The 19632-nt window shown below is 49.0% G+C and overlaps 1 protein-coding gene across 1 annotated transcript in view; it reads left to right on the top strand.

The window, feature by feature from the left end:
- Ptprf (protein tyrosine phosphatase receptor type F) overlaps positions 1 to 19632 on the top strand; it is a 90235-nt gene that overhangs the window by 37977 nt on the left and 32626 nt on the right. The window contains exons 7-9 of the mRNA XM_090335039.1: positions 5256 to 5273; positions 7984 to 8094; positions 18823 to 19092. Coding sequence (XP_090191165.1) covers positions 5256 to 5273; positions 7984 to 8094; positions 18823 to 19092 — 399 coding nt within the window. The remainder of the gene's footprint in view (positions 1 to 5255; positions 5274 to 7983; positions 8095 to 18822; positions 19093 to 19632) is intronic.

The following is a 19632-nucleotide window of genomic DNA, read 5'->3' as shown; positions in this document are numbered from 1 at the left end:
AAGTATTTATGTAGTGTTTGCTGTATGCCAGGCCCTGTGCTACTCATTTCCTACTCATCTCTCTGCTGGATGCTCCAAAGGCTCTTCTTAGCTGATAGCCTTCCCTCCTCTTTAGCCACTCACTCCCACCTTCCCCTGGGTCTGCCTCTCCTGACTCCTCTGCTACCTCCACCTTGCAGCTTTTGTCCGTTAGCTGGTTCCTTTAGTCCAAGAGACTGGGAGTCCTACCTTTACCCCGCAGACAGCCTTTCCCCAAGCAGAGTGCCTATTAGAGCTTCAGCTGCCATCACCTGAAACTCCTACTCTTCTCCCTAGCCCAGCCTTCCTGAGTTCCAGGACCCAAACAATCCATTTGGCAAATGTCACTTTTTCTTCAATGAGCAGTGACCTCCGTCCCAAAGCTGTGTCCTTTCCCATTGACCTTCTCTCTGAAAGGCAGCCCCCTAACCTGAAACCTGGGAGGCAGCCAACTCCTCCAGTAAAGAACCATCTCCTCTTGATGTATGATCTATGTAGCTCTCAAATTGGTCCCCTTCTCTTTTTTCACTGTCTCCATTTTATCATGAGGCACTGAACACTACCTTCTCTGTCTCCAGGCTCTCCCTGCGAATGTGGCGGGGCTTTCTGCCTTGTTCCTCCTATGCACTGAAAACATTTTGGTGGACCTTGGGTCTGTGACCCTGGACCATACCTGGGTGGTCAAGTGCGTGCTCTGGCAAGGCTCATAAAAAACCTTCTTACTCTTCCCCCAGCTTGCTGTCACCAGGTCCCAGATGTATCCTCGCTAGCTCTGTAGCCTTAGTTCAATTAACTTCTTCGTGTGAGTATCCTGAGCTTTGTTGAGTAAGGCAGTTGATTGTTGGCGTTTCTGTTTTCTGCCTAACCTAAGGTAAAGGGTCTTTGGAGGGAACATTTCTTGCCTTCTACCATTCCCCCACTTGTACTGAGCCATCCTTGCTCACCTCCTGGCCCTCCACTTATCTTCTAGTTCCTCCACTTGAAAGTCTGTTTTTAGCTTTAGCTCCTCCCTTAAGACGTATCCTGCTTCATGCTATTTATCATTTGACTCCAGTCCTACTTACCTACTCTGGGCACTTCTTTCAAGAAGGGCTTGGGACAGATTTTGCTTGGGGAAGTGGCCCCTTGACCAGCACAAGCCAAACTGTGGAATAGGTCTCTAAGCCTTTGCTGAATGATTTTATAAACTTGGTCTTTGGTACTTTTTTTAAAAAAAAAAACAAAAAAACCTTTTTGGGGCCCGGGAGTTTGGCCTAGTGGTAGAATGCTTGGCTAGCATGCACAAAGACTCGGGTTCAATTCCTCGGTACCACATACATAGCAAAAAGCCAGAAGTGGTGCTGTGGCTCAAGTGGTAGAGCCCTAGCCTTGAGAAAATCCAGGGACAGTGCTCAAGCCCTGAGCCCAAGCCCAAGACTGGCAAAAAAACAAAAACAAAAACAACTTTTTTTATACCTGGCAGCTGTGACCTAAGGCTCATAATGGGTCTAACTCTTGGTCTTAGTCATCCTAGCTCTATAGAGGATCTACACTGATGCTGGTCTGTGACTCTTTACCCTAGTGGCTGCTTTCCCTATCCTTTTAACATTTAGAAGGGAACTGAGGCTATTCTGGGCACATCTTGAGGAGTGGATTCAAGCCCCTAAGCACTGTTTTCTTTACAAGAACTTCCATGGTTCTTCTGTTACCAAGAGTTTGTAAAGTATTATATGCCCTTTTGTTATCACTGTGTCTCCTGCAATGCTATGAGGTAGGACAGGCTGTGATTTTTTTTTTATTTTATTTTTTTTTTTTTTTGGCTAGTCCTGGGCTCAGGGCCTGAGCACTGTCCTTGGACTTTCTCAAGGCTAGAGCTCTACCACTTGAGCCCCAGCACCACTTCCGGCTTTTTTCTATGTATGTGGTACCGAGGAATCGAGCCCAGGTCTTCATTCATGCTAGGCAAGCACTTTAACCACTAGGCCAAACTCCTGGCCCTGTGATTTTTTTTTTTATGCCCATTTACAGCTGAGTTAAGGAAGTCACTTGGAGTCACATAAGGATCTAGGGTCTAGCAGCTGCCCCTAGACGTATTCCAAACCTAGGAACTGAGGAGAAGCTGGACCTCTCTAGGACTCTAGAATTAGACAATTACATCCTTCCCCATTCCTCCAGCATCTGTAACCTGAACCATAATATACCTAATCAGGGTGTGGCCCAAGAGCAAACACTGGCCAGAACGTGGCTGGCATCATGTACACTACCTGAGTGTGAGCTCTGCTTGACAAGCTGCACAGGGCAATGTAAACTTGAATGGCCCAAGAGGAGTGAGGATAAGCATGTAGAGAGAAGCAATGCAGTCATGAGAGGGCATTGTCAGCCATGAGCAGATTCACCTCCAAGGTGGGGCTCAAGACTCAATCCTGAGATTGAGCCCACTAGCCTATTAGCTCTGTCAAACCTGGACAGGACCCAGAGGAGACTTTCTTTGCTCCTATGTAGCCTAACTGTGCAAGCTGCTGTCTCTACCACTCTCTGTAAAGGACACCCTCATCCAGAGAGTTGTCTTTTCCACACTCCCAGTATCCACAGGACTTAAGAACAGATGGCAGGGCTGGAAGTATGGCTCAGAGGTAGAGTACCTCCCTAGTAAATGTGAAGCCCCAAATTTAATACCTAGTTTCATTTCACTGAAACAAAAAACAAAGTAGGTAGTAGCATCTGGCTGTGGATCGTGAGCCCCTCAGGTGGGGTGCTTGTGGCTCCTCGTCCTGCTGACTGGACCCAGCTCTGACCAGAAGTACCTCTTCCCCCACTTTACACTGGTTTTGGTTGGGACTGCCCAGAAGAGTAGTCAGTGCATGATCACAATATTTCATTGGCCCTGAGCTTATTGACACCTCTAGATGAGAACGCTCATAGGAAGGCTGACTCTTGGGGGCTGGTACATCTGTTTTCTAAAATGGAAAAGGCAAATTCTCAGTTCAGTGGGGAAAGTGTAGATGGAGAGAGCAGCAGGTTAGGTCTTAGAATAGCTGCGGCCAGGTGCTAGTGGTCCTTGTCTCCAACTATGTATATTGTCACCCTTGCCTACCCCTTCCCTAGATTAGGTGCTGACACTCAGTTTTTAAATATTTACTCATCTAATTGAAATGATTTAAAAACCTATTGAGAGCTGGGTGCTGTGGCTCATGCCTGTAATCCTAGCTACTCAGGAGGCTGAGACCTGAGGATCACAGTTCAAAGCCAGCCTGGGCACTAAAGTCCATGAAACTCTTATCTCTAACCACTAGAAAACCTGAAGTGGCACTGTGGCTCCAGGGTTAGGGCAGTAACCTTGAGCTGAAGAGCTCAGGGACATCACGTAGGCCCAGAGTTCAAGTCCCACCACCAACCAAACACACACACACACACACACACACACACACACACACACACACACACACACACACACACACACACAGAACTTATCCTCATAAACTTTTGTTTTAGAAATGTTATTTATGTTGACACCCAATAGGTTTTGGGGGGGGCGGGTCGGACCTAGGGCTTGAACTCTGGGCCTGAGTGCTGTCTCTGAGCTCTTCAGCTCCTACACCTTGAGCCACAGCCCGACTTCCAGTTTTCTAGTGGTTAATTGGAAATAAGAGTTTCATGGACTTTAGTGCCAAACTGGCTTTGGACTGCTGGAGCTGGCTTTGAACCACAATCCTTGGATCTCAGCCACCTGAGTAGCTAGGATTACAGGTATGAGCCACTGGCACCAAGCTGGTGTCACACTTGATAAGTCCTCTGGAAAACTCTGCTGTGTGTTCTTGAAGGCTGTTTAAAGCAAATAATTTGTTAGAAATGCTTTTGATCTTACAGACTCGGAAGGGTTCTCAGAGACCTTTCCTAAAGACCTCTAGACTATACATGGAGAATCACTGTGATACTTCTTCCCACCAGACTGTACACCATCATACATACCCTGCCCAGCAGCTTCCTTTCCCTTTCCCTGGCCTTGGCATCTGCAGGAGTCACTGGCAAGAATCTGAGCTAGCTAGACTTGTTAGATCTTACCACCCTTCTTATGAGCTGTTTATCCTTTGGCTTTGAGCAAGCAACTTAATGTCTGTTGTGGGGCTTGAACTCCGGGGCTGAGTGTGGTCTCTGAGCTCTTCAGCTCAAGGCTTGAGCCACAGCCCCACTTTCGGTTTTCTAGTAGTTAATTGGAGATAAGCGTCTCACAGACTTTAATGCCCAGGCTGGTTTTGAACCACTATCGTCAGATCTCAGCCTCCTGGGTAGCCAAGATTACAGGCGTGAGCCACCACTCCCTGTTGCAACTTAATGTTTTGGGGCCTCTGTTTCCTTATTTGTACGTAGAAGTAGGGGCATTTCTCCAGGTGGGTATTTTCAAGTTCAGTGAGATAGTGATCAGTGTGTCTTTCTCCATACTTTCCATTCCCCAGAATTGGGCAGATGGGTTGAGGTAGACAGATTTGGATCTGGTTCTACTTATAGGTTCCTTACTCCTCTGGATGAGACAGTGGTTGAGCAAGAGTTCTGAGCCTCCTAAGGAGGCTCCAATGGTGAGGGAATCCGTAGGCCACATAATTGACCTGGAAGTGGAGGGCAAGTGCCTGGTGTCTGCCTTTGGCTAGTCCAACTAAGGGAGATCACTGGTCCCTCCATTTCTAGTGAGACTGGGGCGCTTGGTGAGTGGGGTGAAATTTAGAGAATCTACTACTGAGTTAAGAGTTGATTGAGTGCTGTACCTCTACTACCAGCTGCCAGGACTGGTGTATCTGTGGGAACTCTGGTCTGGTGGTAGGTAGTCTGTGGGAGAAGGTCCCCTTAATCTTTTTTCCTGCCTGCTTAAAAGCTCTGGTTTGGTAAGTGTTCTATTTGTGATCTTACCCACTGCGGGATTTGGGTGGCCTATGAGGTACTGGTGCCTCTTTTCTTTCCCTTCCCCTCCATAAGCCCAGCCATCAGGGAATATAGGAGCCCTGCCTCACCTTCCTGACTCCTATCCCCCCCAGCCCTGGTCACCAACTCTCCCAACAGTTCTGTGCTAGTGATCCTGGGGGACACACTTCACCCACCTCAGCCTGATGCTTGCTCACACATCACCTGTGTCCACTAAACTCAGGCCCCAAGTTCTCTAGATATTTAAGGACCTTTCTTGTGTTTTATTTTATCTGATTTGGCTTTCCTTCCTTTTGTACTAATGCTTCTCTCTGATCTTATTTGCATTCAAATTACCTCGCCAGGTGGTTCACCAATCAGAGGTAAGAATGCTGTCCGTGCATCTCGCCACGCCTCGCCACTGCCGTCACCTCCACTCCATCCAGTCCAGTCCGTCACCTCCCCATCCCCATCCTGACCTCTCCAGCCTCTTCATTTCTAGCTCTGGCCCCAGTACCACCAGCCACCACACACCTTCACTCTCAGTCATTCCCTCCTGTGAATTCATCCATTGCAAGTCTGAATTGTGGAGACTCTAGCCGAGCCCCACCTGCCATGGCAAGCACTGCTGCCCTGGCCTTCCAGGCAAGCCACACAAAAAGGATTGAATCAATCCCAAGAGTGAGGGCAAACCTGCCCCCTAAACTGGCATAGGTAGAGAAGCTTCCTATGAAGTTGAAGAGCATGACCAAGCCTTTTTCCGTGAAAGCCTCTTTTTTCTTGAATACCTCAACTGTTACTTGACTTCCCCTATAATATTTTGCTCCTATAATTGAATGAGGGTCATCCCTTATTTTTCAGCCCAGCAAGAACTAGGAGGAACATTTAGTGCTTAAGACTTGAGATGACAACAGGGAAATAAAGAAGCTCAAGCATAACTAGGTCACCTGATCTATCAGCTCAGTGCTGCCTGGCTACAGGGCCCTGCAACCTAGTGGTTAGAATGAACAGACTCTGGACTGCTAACGATCTAGCTTCAAGTGTGACTCACCACCTGTGTGACCATCAAAGAAACTCTCTCTCAAGAGTCTGTTTCCTTCTCTTTGAATTGGGTGCAGGGTTACCAACCCAGAGTTCCATGAGACTTTGAGAAAATGAGGATCTGAACAGTGTCTGCCATACACAGATTCCCTGTAAAATAGTAGCTTATCATTTTTTTCTGATATTCCTCAATGTTGATGGTTATACCTAGAGTCTGAAGCCCACCTGCTCAGAATAGAAATTGAGGCTAGGAGGAACAGTTGCTTCCTTTGAGACATCTTGTCATCCCTCCCTCAGGACATAATTCCCTTTTCTCTGGATCCTCCCCACCCCTCTGAATTTCCCGGCACATCCACTCAACACCTGCTGACTCAGCATTCCCTGATGCTGGGGCTTGGCACCAGTACCAGATTTGGAAATTTCCTTGTACAAATAGGCACAAGGTCTATGTTGGGTCTCCTGACCAGTCTTAGGCTTTCATTGCAGGAGAGCCTCCTTCTCCTGTGAGCCAGAATCCTAACTAGGTACCACGTCCTGCTCCTATTCCTAGCCTTTGGTAACAGCCACCCACCTCCCTGATACCCCTGATGTACTGACCTGAGGACAGTCCTCACCAGCCAGGGGCCTGACCCTCACTTGCTTGAATGAACATTTTCTGTAATAATGTCCATCCATCCCATAAACATAATTGTTGGTTGCCTGTCAGGGCTATTTTCACAGTAGGTGGGTATTTGGCATGTGCACTGGGTTCTGATAATCCCTGATGTCAATGGGAATGAACTAAAGTCAAGATTCTAGAAATAAGCCATCATTTTATCTTTGTGTACTGATGGACGTCACTTCTAGCCCCGCCTCCAGCTTCCATACTTCCAAGTATTCATAGCCCTTGCCTGGTTGTAGATAGCAGAACATGGACCATCGTGAAGAGCTATAGCTTGGTCCTGCAGAGGTCTCTCCTTGACCCTCGTATGTGAGAATGTTGCTCAGAAGTCTTCCTCTGGTTCCGGTTCAGTCCAGCTAGGTGGGCTTGGCAGTTTCTATCTGTCCTATGTAGGTGTGATCATAAGCTATGGCCCTAGGGTGGGAGTTTGGGGCTGTTAGAATCACTCCAGTTGTTCTGTGCAGGAGGTGGTTCTCTGTCAGACTGTGTCCTGTGGAAGCTAATAACTGTCCGTTGGACCATCCTGTGTGGGTGTGATTGTCTGTCAAAGTGTTCCAGGGAGGGGATTAGTGTTTGTGCCATGGGGTTCACTGTCACAGACAACTTGCCCGGTATGCTTTCACAGTTCTTTTCCAGTATTTACTGCTGGGGCTGGGGCTTGGCAAAGGGGAATGATCGCTCCACCTTGGGCTCTCCTCACCTGGACTTGCCAGTGTGGAGTCCAAATCCTGGTTTTCCCCACCCTCTGGGAGGGTCCTTTTCAGCTGCCTTCCTTACCACCACCACCCCCTTCCTGGCTCCTGTCTGTCCGCCTGTGGCCAGAGCAGCCCCTCAGGGCACTGGTCCGAGTGAGAACTACAGCCTCCATTAACCTCCTGAATTATGCAGAAGCTGTGGTGGGTCGAAGCACTTTAGTGGGGGCCAGGCAGAGGAGAGGAGCCGGAATGGGTGGGACCAACAGGGTGGCGGTAAAGTGGAAGGAGAGGATGGGGACTAGAAACAGAGGCTCTCTCTCACAAACCCCTTCCTTCCTTCTGGTGGCAGAGTGTCAGGCTCTTGCCCAGTGAAGGCTACCAGGTCTACAGGTCAGCAGGGATGTGGGTTCAAAAGATGATTGCTGGCAAACAGGCTCTTGGGGAATCAAACAGTATGGAATACCCTAGTTAAGGGTAAGGTTTAGCCCTTAGTGAATCAGAAATTGTGCTCCAAGTACTACCCTGGGTTCTAGCTCAGAGGCTACTTGGCTTGTATGAGAGAGCTTTCTGGAAGCAGCACAGGTACAGGACAGCCCAGGTGAGTTGCAACAGTTGTACACATGCAGTGAAGAGTCTTGTGTTCCAGACTACACTCAACATGTGCCATGGCTGACCTTTCCCCTTGTGTCCCCACAGGTGCCTTGCAGATTGAGAGCAGTGAGGAGTCAGACCAAGGCAAGTACGAGTGTGTGGCAACCAACTCAGCAGGCACACGCTACTCGGCCCCTGCGAACCTGTATGTGCGAGGTAAGGACCCAGCAGTGCTGGCTCCAACTACTCTGGAGCTGTACCTGCCAGGCATTCTGCCCGGAACCCTGGATGCTGACACTTGAGGGACTGCCATGGGCTCCATCTTCCTTCTTTTCCTCCTCTTTCTGCAGCAGCACTAGCAGCCACAGCAGCAGCTCCCATTGAGCAGGCTCCTAGACTGTGCCACTACTTGCCTTCCTTCCCTTCAGGCCCTTGAGGAAGCACACAAACAACCCCCACCCCACCCCTGGGAGTATTTGTATCTCTTCTAGGTTGTTGCTGACTGGGCACAGAGCCCTGTGGGAGTCTGGAGACTTCCAAGCAGACGTGTGTGCGAGTGTGTGTGTGTGTGTGTGTGTGTACACGTGTACATGTGGCCTGGCTTTCTTTCCATCTGTCCTCCTACTTACCTCTGGCTCTAGGCCAGTCAGGTCTCAGGAATGGACCAGATGCGCCTGTCCTCTGAGCCCTTCTAGGAAGAGCCTGTTGTTTTCCATCAACAGCCAGACCCCCTCACGTGGGCGGTCGGGTGGAGGAGGCTGTGAACACCTCTGGATCACCATGGGTGAGCACCAAATGTATTTGTTTGGGTGTTCCTTATGGGAACTAGGAAGATTTTGTGCTTTTCAGAGTTAGGTACACAGCAGAGGAGACTTGAAACTATTTGGGGGTGTCAGCCCAAAAGCAATAAAGTTGACCACCTGGCCCTTTCCTGAGAACAGGGGATTGGTATGCACGGTTCCTGGTTCCCAGGAAGAGCCATGAAGCTACCCACCTGTTGTTCCTTCAGCCCTCCTGCACAAGTTCAAGAGGATAATTAAACTGTCCTAGCCATATGGTAGTGGCTCTAACCAATAATCCTACTTACTCAGGAGGTTAAGATCCAGAGGATCAAGGTTTAAAGTCAGAGCCTTGAAAAGTCCACGAGATTCTTTCTCTGTAACTAATCAGCAAAAAAAAAAAAAAAAAAGCCAGCCAGGAGATATGGCTCAAGTGGTAGAGCCAGAGCAAGAAGCCCTGAATTAAAGCTCTGGTACTGACACACACCAAAAGAAAAAAGAAAAATAAATAACTAGGATATATAGAGGAAAGAGCTTCAACTTCCTTACAGTCTTAAAATAATTTTAATACAGCTCTGCAAGGGGTTGTCCTACTGGCCCTGCAGTGTCCTGTCCTACTCTTTGGGTCATTTGGTCAGCCTTGTTTACTCAGAGCAGAGGGCATTAAGACTGGCAGCAATAAATACTTACCGAGGGTCTTCTATGTGCTAGGACGCAGGGTAGTTCAGGAGAGGCCACCAGCTACCAGCCCATTTAGTGACCCAGTCAAGTTGCTGAGGAGCCATTTGTGATGGAGAAATTGTACCCCAGACATCTGAAGACACTTCATGGATGTGGGTGTGGGATAGAAGTTCCCCCGGCCCACCTTGTTTCAGGTATCCTTACCAAGATTCAATTGTACTGACCTGATGCCTGTCTTCTGGAACAGTTTGAGGACAGAGAAACCAGGAGCCTAACAATCTCCCAAATGGTTAAGTAGAGTTGCCAGCGGCACAGCCTTCACTCCACTGTGATCTGGACTGAACATTTGATAGAGGCACAGGAGGCTAATTTAAGATTCATAGCTAGGAAGACCCTTGGCAATGACTAACTCCCTTGACTACCCTTGACTGGGTTCTTCCCCGAAACACTGGAGGATCAAGAACATAGATGTCTCAGGCCCCAGCCAGGTGGCCCCTGTCTGTATATGGTTGCACCAGGGAGAGGAGAGGCCCAACAGAGATACTATATCAGGCCAGCTGCTTGGGTATCGCCATATGGGCTTATTAGGGGAGGGGAAGGGGAAGGGGAAGGGGGAAGGATATAGAGCTGCCAGAGGCAATTCTGAAAGAAGAGAAAAGCCCAAGTCCAAGATGCTCCTAGCTGAGCAACCTCTGTGGTATCACTGTCACACTGGCTTTAGCCCTGGAGATAGAGTAGTGGTCATCTTTCAGGATGGACTTAACTAGCACCTGGGACACTGATGAAGAAAGTCTTAACCTCCACCAGCCTGAGCATCTTTGTCTATAAGGCCCCATCATCCACGCGGTGGGCTTAGGCAGGACCCTGAATGATCCCTACCATGGCCTATCTCTCTCCCCATCACTTTCTGAATTCATCCTGCTGGCTTCGTTCCTGGGATCCTTTAGCAGGGAATATAGGGATTCCTTTAGCTTCAGCTCCTCTGGCCATGGATGCTAATACAGACAGCCTAGTTTCTGCTTCCCTGTCTCCCCCCACGCACACTCCTGCGGGCCCCAATTTTTAAGGACCACTCTTTAATCTTCTGTTCCCAGGTCCTACTTCTTGAGTATATTTATTTACAGCTAAAAAGCCCCAGCTCCCTAAGACCCTTGCCTCAGGATTTGTCATACTTTCTTATCTCATACTTGGCAAAATCTCTTACCTTCTATCACTAGCAGTGTTAGAAGTCCTTCAGCCCCAGCTAGCCTGTGTCATGCTGACCACCAGCTCTGTATTTGGAGCCCTACTTAGGGTGGGCAGCATGGAAGAGCACTCCCCCCCACCCCGTGTCTCCTAGCACAGTGCTTTCAGGTTTCCTTTCATAATGGCATCTGCCTCTCTTCCTCCTGCAGAGGTAGAGGGCTGCCTGTAGGTCCTAGCTCTTGTGAGGGCCTGAGTCTCTGGATTTGGGTTGGTATGGTCTGTAACTCACAGACTAGGTAATTCTTGGTTGTAGAGGACTCTCCTGTGCAAAGAAGGATGTTTAGAGCAACCCTGGCTGATTAGCCACCAGTGACAACCCTTAATCAAACTAGTCTAGATAACCACACTATTTCCATGCACTGCCACATGCCACCTAAGGGCAAATTACCCTGTAGGGCCCCTCTGCTCTGCATCAGTGATTCCACTGGCATTTGTCTCCATTCGTCTCTCTTCTCATCCTGTGTCCATTAGCCCCTAGGCTTCATCTCGTCTTCGGACTTATCTTCAGTGTCCTTCTCACCTCCCTTCTCTGCTCCCCAAACTCAGGGCTCTCACTTCCTCCCTGTGCTATGTTCCATGGGCCAGTACAGTACTATAAAGCTTCTGGCTTCCACGCATACTGGAAGCACATGAGGGTCGGTTGCCCTTTGCTGTTGTTAATGGGCTCACACTGGGTAGGGGATGCATCCTACAGTTATGTCTGACTTGGTTCACAGTTGCCCACAGCTCCACCCACAGTCTAGCAGGCCTAGGCATGCTAAGTGGACCAGCCTCTTTCTGTCACCATCTGACTCCTTTTCTGAGTGATTCATTCTCTCCTTCCATCCACAGCGTCTCTCCTTCAGTTCTCAGCATACAGCTGCCAAGACCAGGGTGGAGTTCTCTCCCTTCCACAGAGCCTGGCCTATGTGTCTCAAAGCCACCGCCCTTCTCATTCTCTACAGAGACCAGACTGCTGGGCCGCAACTGCCTAAAACAGGCAGGGGCAGTACCTTCAGACCTTTCTCCTCACAGGCACCCAGATGCGGGGCAGGGGGGGGGGGAGGCTTCCTCAAGCTGGTGGGATTCTAGTGGCTTATGTGCCTTGATGGGTTTGTGGGTTGAGTGGACTCTGCCCCCAGAGTCCAGTCCAGTTCACTGGGTCTGTCTGAGCTGTGGGGTGTGTATGAGGTATGGGGACTGGCCCGTGCTCTCCTTCCACCCTTGGTGTCCACTTCTGCCCTTGGCGTCCCTGGCACCTGCTGGGGGGGCCCAGCCCTGTCCACTGTGTCCTCCATAAGTCCTGAGTCTTTTGTGAGCAGCGTGGTCTGTGTGCACTTATGTGCACATGTGTGTGCAAGGGGACACAGGAGTCTTGTCTTGTCTCCGTGCTGTGTGGGCAGATGAAGATTGGCCTGTTTTTACTCTCTCTGTGTTTCTCCTTGTCTTTTTTTTATTCCCTCCTCATCCTCATCGCACTCTGCCATCAACCCAAACTCTCATCTCTCAGATCAGCGAGAAGGTTGGTCCTTTTCACTTCTTACCCATCTACAGTTCGTCTGTCAACGGGATATGCCCGTCAGTAGGGACCAGCGGGCTAGGTCAGATTCCTCAGGCTCACTCCTGCTGTGCCTTCCTGCCTCTTGGCCTCTGCTCATCACTGTTTGGGCTGGCAGGCAGGACCAGGGATGGGTGGGCAGGCCCCCTGCCCCGCATGTTTCTGCTGCTTGAGTCCTTGATGCACCGTGTGTTTGCATGTACCCTTAGCCAGGTTCCCCGCACATGTAGAGTTGTTGGGCAGGCATGTGCATGTCACAAAATTGCACTCCACCTTTGCACTCAGGCTAGGTGAGTTGTCTGTTCCAGGTGGTGTTCAGGAATGGCTGGGGGAGTTAGGGTCTCTAGGCCTATAGTGTTTGACATGTACTTGGTTGGGAGGGGAGGTGAGAGGGGTTCTATAACCCTTGCCTCTCATGCTAAGCATGACTTGGAGACACAAGGAGGAGGCTGTCCCTCTGAGAGTTGTCCCTCTGAGAGTCTGCAGTGCCTGCCGGGGTTGAGACCTCTTAGAGCTTCATCAGGACTCAGTGAGGCACACTAGGGCCCTGATCTACCTCAGGAGCTTGGTGTCCAGGACCGATCTTGGCTCACTTAGTAATCCTCGTACACTGTCATCTTTTTTCAACCAGATTTTAAATTATTATCATCCTACCAGCCCTCTGCCTGAGCCTTCTAGGCTGAGGGTAGAGTGTGTTTTCTCTGCCAGCCAGCTAACAGTCCTCATCCCTATCCAACCACTAGTGCTGAGCACCCAGACTCAGGTTACTTACAATTGGATTGACTAAACAGGCAGCTATAAGTTGGCAAGGCCCTGTGGGAGCCTGGATAAACCCTGCTTAGCTTTAGGTGGGCAATAGGACTTCTTGGAGACACCCTATAGCCCATTCCAGAGCAATCCCTTTGGTGCTTGTTTTTCCTATCCATTTTTGGAACCAGGCCTCTACCTCCGTGGAGGGCCAGCTTGTTATTCACATATCCACTGGACTTTGGAATTTAGGGGAGAAGCATAGCCCTAGAGAGCAGATCCAAGCCACTTGGTCCTCTTAGCATCATGCTTGGTGGCTTGAGTTTTCTCCAGGAGGGAGTGGATTCAGTCGGGAGAAGGGCTGCATCCTAGGGCTCAAATAACAGCTATGAGTGTGCATCTGTATGCACTCCTGAGCTCTGGGACATTTCAGTTATACCATTTCGCTGACCAGGCGGATCTGCCAGGATGGTCAGAAAACAGTCATCAGCAGATAGCCCAGCCCGCAGCCACGCCCCTTCACCCACCCTCTGGGTCCTTTGTCCCTTCCCTTCCCCCACCCCACCACCCACACTGTGGTCCCACCAAAAATAAGCACATGCACAAATATTTAATGGGAAGGAGAAATGAGTTTCTAAATATTCCAGGGGGATTTGCCAGGCTGGTAATTTGTTTGGCGCTGATAATTGCATCTTACATTTTTCCAGCTTTACTTAAAACTGTGTGCCGGGTGCGCCAGCATTTAATTACTGCTCTGCGGCAACCACAAGGTTATTTATTAAAGAGTTATTTTATCTTGATACAGTGGATCCTGCCCCTTATCCCCTCCTTAATGTTGTGTTATTTTCATCAGAGAAATTTCCGTGAGTGAATGCAGATTGCGGGGCTGCCTCCCCCTGCGATTAGGCTGTCACTCCATTGAATGCTGATGCCTCTGGGCGCCGCACCGCCCTATTATAGGGGGTTGTCAGCGCAAATAATTAGACTTAAAAGTTATAGCTGAAATATAATCCAGAAATGGCAGGGCCCTGTTTTGGAAATTGTCTATAAAATGTCAGCACTAAGGATACTCAGGGAACGGTAATAGACCAGCATTGTTGGAGCCTGAGATTAGACCCTAAGTGCATTTTTCCCAGCTCCAGTTTTTCCTTCCCTGCTGTGGCTTCTGTCAATAGACTGAGTCCAGGATGAGTCCAGCTCCTTTTAGAGTCCTTGTGCTGGTGATAGCAGGAGGAGGATGGTGGGGCCACCATCGGTGCAGCATCAGCCACTCCTGGCTGTTTTCATAGGGATGGTTCTCTAGGCCAGCCTAGGGCACAGGGCCCCAATTGGTGCTTGAATCAACAAGAGATTCTCCCTGCCCTTCAGGAATTCTGACCTCCTAGCCTACAGCGTAGAGATATGTGCATTTTAAGAAACTGAACTCTAGGATTCCTTGCATGTGGTTGGAGCCTTGTTTCTTTATAAAAGAGTAAAAATTGTGCCCCCAGGTTTCTCTGAGGTTGAATCCCTTACCTGGAGTTGGGAAAACCCCTAAGAGTCATAAGTGACCTCACATTCATCCCCAGCCACTGGAGTTCCACTTGCCACCTGCACATAGGAGAGCAGAAAACAAAAGCATTTTTAGAGCAGGTCACTCACACCTGTAATCCTAGCTACACAGGAGGCTGAGATTTGAGGATCAAGGTTGGAAGCCAGCCCAGACAGCAAAGTCCCAGTGAGACTCCTATGTTCATTTAACCACCAGAAAAACATAAGTGGTAGAGCACTAGCCTTCAGTAAAAAGCTCAGGGACAGTGCCTAGACCCTGAATTCAAGCCACATGACTGACCAAAAAACAGAAAGAATACTTAGCATCAGTTCTCAAGGGGCATTCATTCATTCATTTTGCCAATCTTGGCCTAGGCACTATCCCAAGCTGTTTTTGCTCGAGGCTAGCACTCTACCACTTGAGCCACAGAGCCACTTCCAGCCTTTTCTATGTATATGGCACTGAGGAATCAAACCCAGGGCTTCATGCATGCTAGGCAAACACTCTACCACCAAGCCGCATTCCACATTCCCAGCCCCAGGCCTTAATTTTTTATTTATATATTTATTTTTTGCCAGTCCTGGGCTTGAAATCAGGGCTTGGGCACTGTCCTTGAGCTTTTTCAGGGCTAGTGCTCTACCACTTGAGCCACAGTACTACTTATGGCTTTTTCTGTGTATATGGTACCAAGGAATGGAACCCAGGGCTTTGTGCATGCTACTCAAGCACTCTACCACCAGGCCACACTCTAGACTCCCCAGGCCTTAATTTTTTTTGTTTTTTTCCAGTCCTGGGGCTTGAGCTCTGTACCTGAGCACTGTCCTTGGGCCTTCTCAAGGTTAGCGCTCTACCACTTGAGTCACAGCACTACTTTGGTTTTTTTCTATGTATGTGATACCAAGGAATTGAACCCAGATCTTTGTGCATGCTAGGCAAGGCCTTAATTTTTTGACAGTGGCTGAGATTGGAGGTTTTGAAAGGTTTAGCCTAGAACATTGGCCTGATCTTCAGGGCTGATTCACAAAGTGAATTCACAGTCTTCTGGGACTGTTTGAGGGTAAAGTCCAGTTAAGTTTTTGGGCTGCGTAGATATAGATCTAAGATTTATTGGCCATACCCACTTCCGTATAGTTGGGTTTTTGTTTCATTTTGGTTTGGTTTGGTTTAATATGGTGATTCTTTTTGCCCCTTCTTATAGCTGGCACCCTACCACTTGAGCCACACATCTCTAATCCCTTTTTACTAGTTAATTGGAAACAGGTCTCTTGGATGTGTCTGCCAAGGCTTGCCTCAAGCTGTGATCCTCAGATCTCCACCTCCGGAGTAGCTAAGATTATAGCTGTGAGCCATGAGACAATGGCATGGGACCCTCCGGCTACTGTGGTACTCAAGAATGATTTTTCTCTTGAATCATTCATATTCCTCAGTAGGGTGCAGAAGAAGCAACTGGCCAGAATGACAGAGAGGCTGGATCAGTTACAGTTTCTTCTCCTTGAGGAAACTCCCTTCCTCAGTAAGCCTAGCCTTAAGCCAGGCACAGCCTGTGCCTCACCTCTCAGCATCTGCCCCTTGGGCCAGCCCCAAAACCCAAGGAGTACCCATGCCCCAGGCTGACAGCAGCTCTGTTTGTGCCCCTCCTTGTGCCAGCTGAAAGGGCTTCTCAAAGGGGTCTCTTGCCAGCCATCACCCTGAACCTACCTGTTCTCTACCATGAGAATTACTGAATTTGTAATACATTATCATCATCACTGGTTTCTGCCATTAGGACAGATAATAAAAATCTACTTAAGCTAGGCGTCAGTGGCTCATATTTATAATACTAGCAACTCTGGACACTGAAATCTTGAGGGTTGCAGTTTAAAGCCAGCCTAGGCAGGAAAATTCCTGCCTGGAGACTTTTACTTCAAACTACGCCCCCCCCCCCAAAAAAAGGCCAGAAGTGGTGCTGTGACTCAAGTGGTAGAACACTAGCCTTCCTTCATCAAAAGAAACTCAGGGATAGCACCCAACCCCTGAGTTCAAGCCCAGGACTGGCACACATACAAAAAATTCTCTTTAACTAATGTAAAACACACAAAAACTTAAAAAAATGTAAAAGTAGATTTGGTGTTGGGAAAGGCTGGTGTCAGGTATTCAGTCTCTTAGGTTTGTTCCCCTCTCCTGTGTCTTGAAAAAAGTGATTCTTACAGCTAAGCTACTACCAGAGAAACATAGACACAGACACTTTTCTCACAATTGCATAAAGATCCAAGAGTAGTTCCTGCTAGTCAGATCTAGGTCACACACTCTGTGGACTTAAGCACTGACAGAGAGATGGCTCCCTTGGAGAAGATGAGATTGGGAGTGTAGGCCAGTGGTAGAACACCTATTTGGTATGTATGAAGCCCTAAGTTGGATCCTCAGCACCGTGAAATAAAAAATGGGGAATACTGCTGGGTCCTAGTGGCTTGTGCCTGTTAGCCTAGCTTCTCAGGAGAATGAGAACTGAGACTTGAAGTTTAAAGTCAACTCAGGCAGGAAAATCTATGAGAGTCATCTCCAGTTAAGCACCAGAGAAGCCAGAAGTAGAGCTGTGGCTCCAGTGGTAGAGCGCTAGTCTTGAGCATAAAAACTAAAGGATAGAAAGCCTAGCTGTGAATTCAAGCCCCAGAATTGGAACCAAAAAAAGAGAGATTGTGGATGCCAGTTCTGAATGTCTATAGGACCCTTAATATTTTCTGAGCCTAAGGACACAGAGCTAGCTTGTGAGCCTGTCATAGTGGTGTACTTATGGACTGCCAGTGTTGTATTTCTCTCTAGAGGACTTAGAATGAAGCAGTCCACAGACATATTGGAAGCAAGGGCCGTGCAAGGTCTCACAGGCTGGCAGAGGAGTCCGGAAACCATGCAGGAGCTTGTTAAATAGGGAATGACAAATTTCTGCTACCTGTTTATAGAAAGTCAACTGGATAGGGGGCCAGGAGTTTGGCCTAGTGGTAGTGCTTGCCTAGCATTCACGAAGACCCGGGTTTGATTCCTCAGTACCACATACATAGAAAAAAGCCAGAAGTGGTGTTGAGGCTCAAGTGGTAGAGCTCTGTCTAACCTTGAGAAAATCCAAGGACAAGCTCAAGCCCAGGACTGGCAAAAAAAAAAAAGTCAATTGGATAGGGAGTAGAGGATGACACAAGGCAGGAAAACCAGGGAAGATCACATCTACCTATAGTAATCCAAGGAGTAAGGTGGTGATTTGGATTTTAGAAATAGCTACCCGTGTATTTGGAGAAAAATAAATAGATTGAAAGTTAGACAGTGAATAGTATAAGCAGAGCCATCTGGTGACTTGGTGAATGTCTTGACTCTGGCCTCAGTTTGACCCTTGTGTTGAGGTCAGAGGTTGGACCCAAAGGTCCAGCTCTGATTCTGTGATACGGGACTGTCAGTTGCTCCTGATCGGTTCTGAGGCATGCAGATTCTCTGAATGCCTCATCTCTCTAGCAAGTCTTCTTAGAAAGTTGTGAGTCATAGCCCTGGGGTCACTTAGTCTTACTGTCTGCTTTCTCCAGCCCTGTGTGTAAGGGTACCCATTAGAACACACCCGAGCCTTTGCCCAGCAGCTGCATGACCTGTTTGCATGCCACACATGCCTGCTTATAGCTAGGTCTTGTCTGTCTTTCTCCCCCCTCTCTGCATGTTCCAAATGTCTGTACCAAGCTTGCAATTTCAGAGGGTGTTTCCAGAGTGCACCCTGGACTGAGAAAAATTCAGGACAGCTTCTGTCCAGGGGAGCCCAAGGCTAGGGGTTGTGGCCAGACACAGCCACGCTCCCTCTTGAGATCCTTGCTCACTGGCACAGAATGCTGTCTGTTCAGTGCCCTCATCATGTTACTGTCATCGTCATGCCCATCCTGCCCGTCCCTGGCCCACCTCACCTCTTGCCCTTGCCCAGCCCTTCTGGATTCCAGGCTGTACCTTGAGCACAGCTGAGGCCCAGCAGGTGGCCATGCCACTTCTTTCCCTTGGCCTGGAGGTAGAGGACTGCTCTGCCCCAATCTTGCAATGAGGACCCTGACCCTAGGGTCTGGATTTCTCTGGTACCCCAGCTGGTCCCTCTGGAGATGCATGGGGAGGGGTCAGAAGTCTGCTGTCTGCGGCCCTGGACAGAGTTTTCCTGGGCCTCAGTATCTCAGGCTGCGAAATGGGAGCTTGAGTATAAGAACTTTCGTTAAGATATGCTATTCCAGATGGTCCCTGAGTGCAAGAACTACCTATAGCCCCAAAATGGGGTGGGATATGTTAGCCAGGGTCCGGGGACGCCACCCCTCCTGTCTCTGAGCTTGGGCTTGGCTCTGACAAGAAGGGCTTCCTGGATGAGGGGCCCCTGCCCTTCCTTTCCAAACTTGTGTCCTACCAGCCTATGAGTGTCTCTCTCCCTCCTCCTGCAGTGCGCCGCGTGGCTCCTCGTTTCTCCATCCCTCCCAGCAGCCAGGAGGTGATGCCTGGTGGCAGTGTGAACCTGACATGTGTGGCAGTGGGTGCGCCCATGCCCTATGTGAAGTGGATGATGGGGGCTGAGGAGCTCACCAAGGAGGACGAAATGCCAGTTGGCCGCAATGTGCTGGAGCTGAGCAATGTTATGCGCTCTGCCAACTACACCTGTGTGGCCATTTCCTCACTGGGTATGATAGAGGCCACAGCCCAAGTCACAGTGAAAGGTAAGTACACCAGGCACCTGCCACAGCTGATCCCTTCCCTGTCACAGAGGGTTCTGAGAAAGCCTAGGTCCTGTAGCAGATGAGTAGAAGCTGGCTGCTATGGCATAGACAAGGCAAAGGTGTCCATTATTACCCTCTTCTAGGTGCCCTGTCTTGGCTCCTCTGTACCCTTGGAGAGACAGGGACTTCTCTTACTCATAGCCAATGACGATAGCTAGCACATATTGAGCTCCAGACATGCTGATAAACGCAGCTTATTTTATCTTGTTTTAGTGTTAGTCTGGACAATAGATGCTCTTATTCCTGTTTTTGTAAATAGGGAAACTAAGGTACAGAAAGGCTATATTTGCCCAGGGTCACACAGAAATAAATGGCAGAGCAAGGACTTAAACCTTGGTGATCTGAATCTTCAGCCTCTTCCCGACTACTTCGAAGTACCAGACCCTTGGACTGAACAGGCTCCTAGAAATAAGAAGTGAAGCAGTGGTCAGTTAGGGTTTGAAGTACTCTGTGGAGTCTTGGGAACAGACACATGTACAA

Source organism: Megascapheus bottae, chromosome 6, assembly GCF_031878675.1.
Source record: "Megascapheus bottae isolate mThoBot1 chromosome 6, mThoBot2.hap1, whole genome shotgun sequence".
Classification (NCBI taxonomy): domain Eukaryota; kingdom Metazoa; phylum Chordata; class Mammalia; order Rodentia; family Geomyidae; genus Megascapheus; species Megascapheus bottae.
Note: the sequence above shows the minus strand (reverse complement) of the source record. Positions and strands in the feature narration are given on the sequence as shown.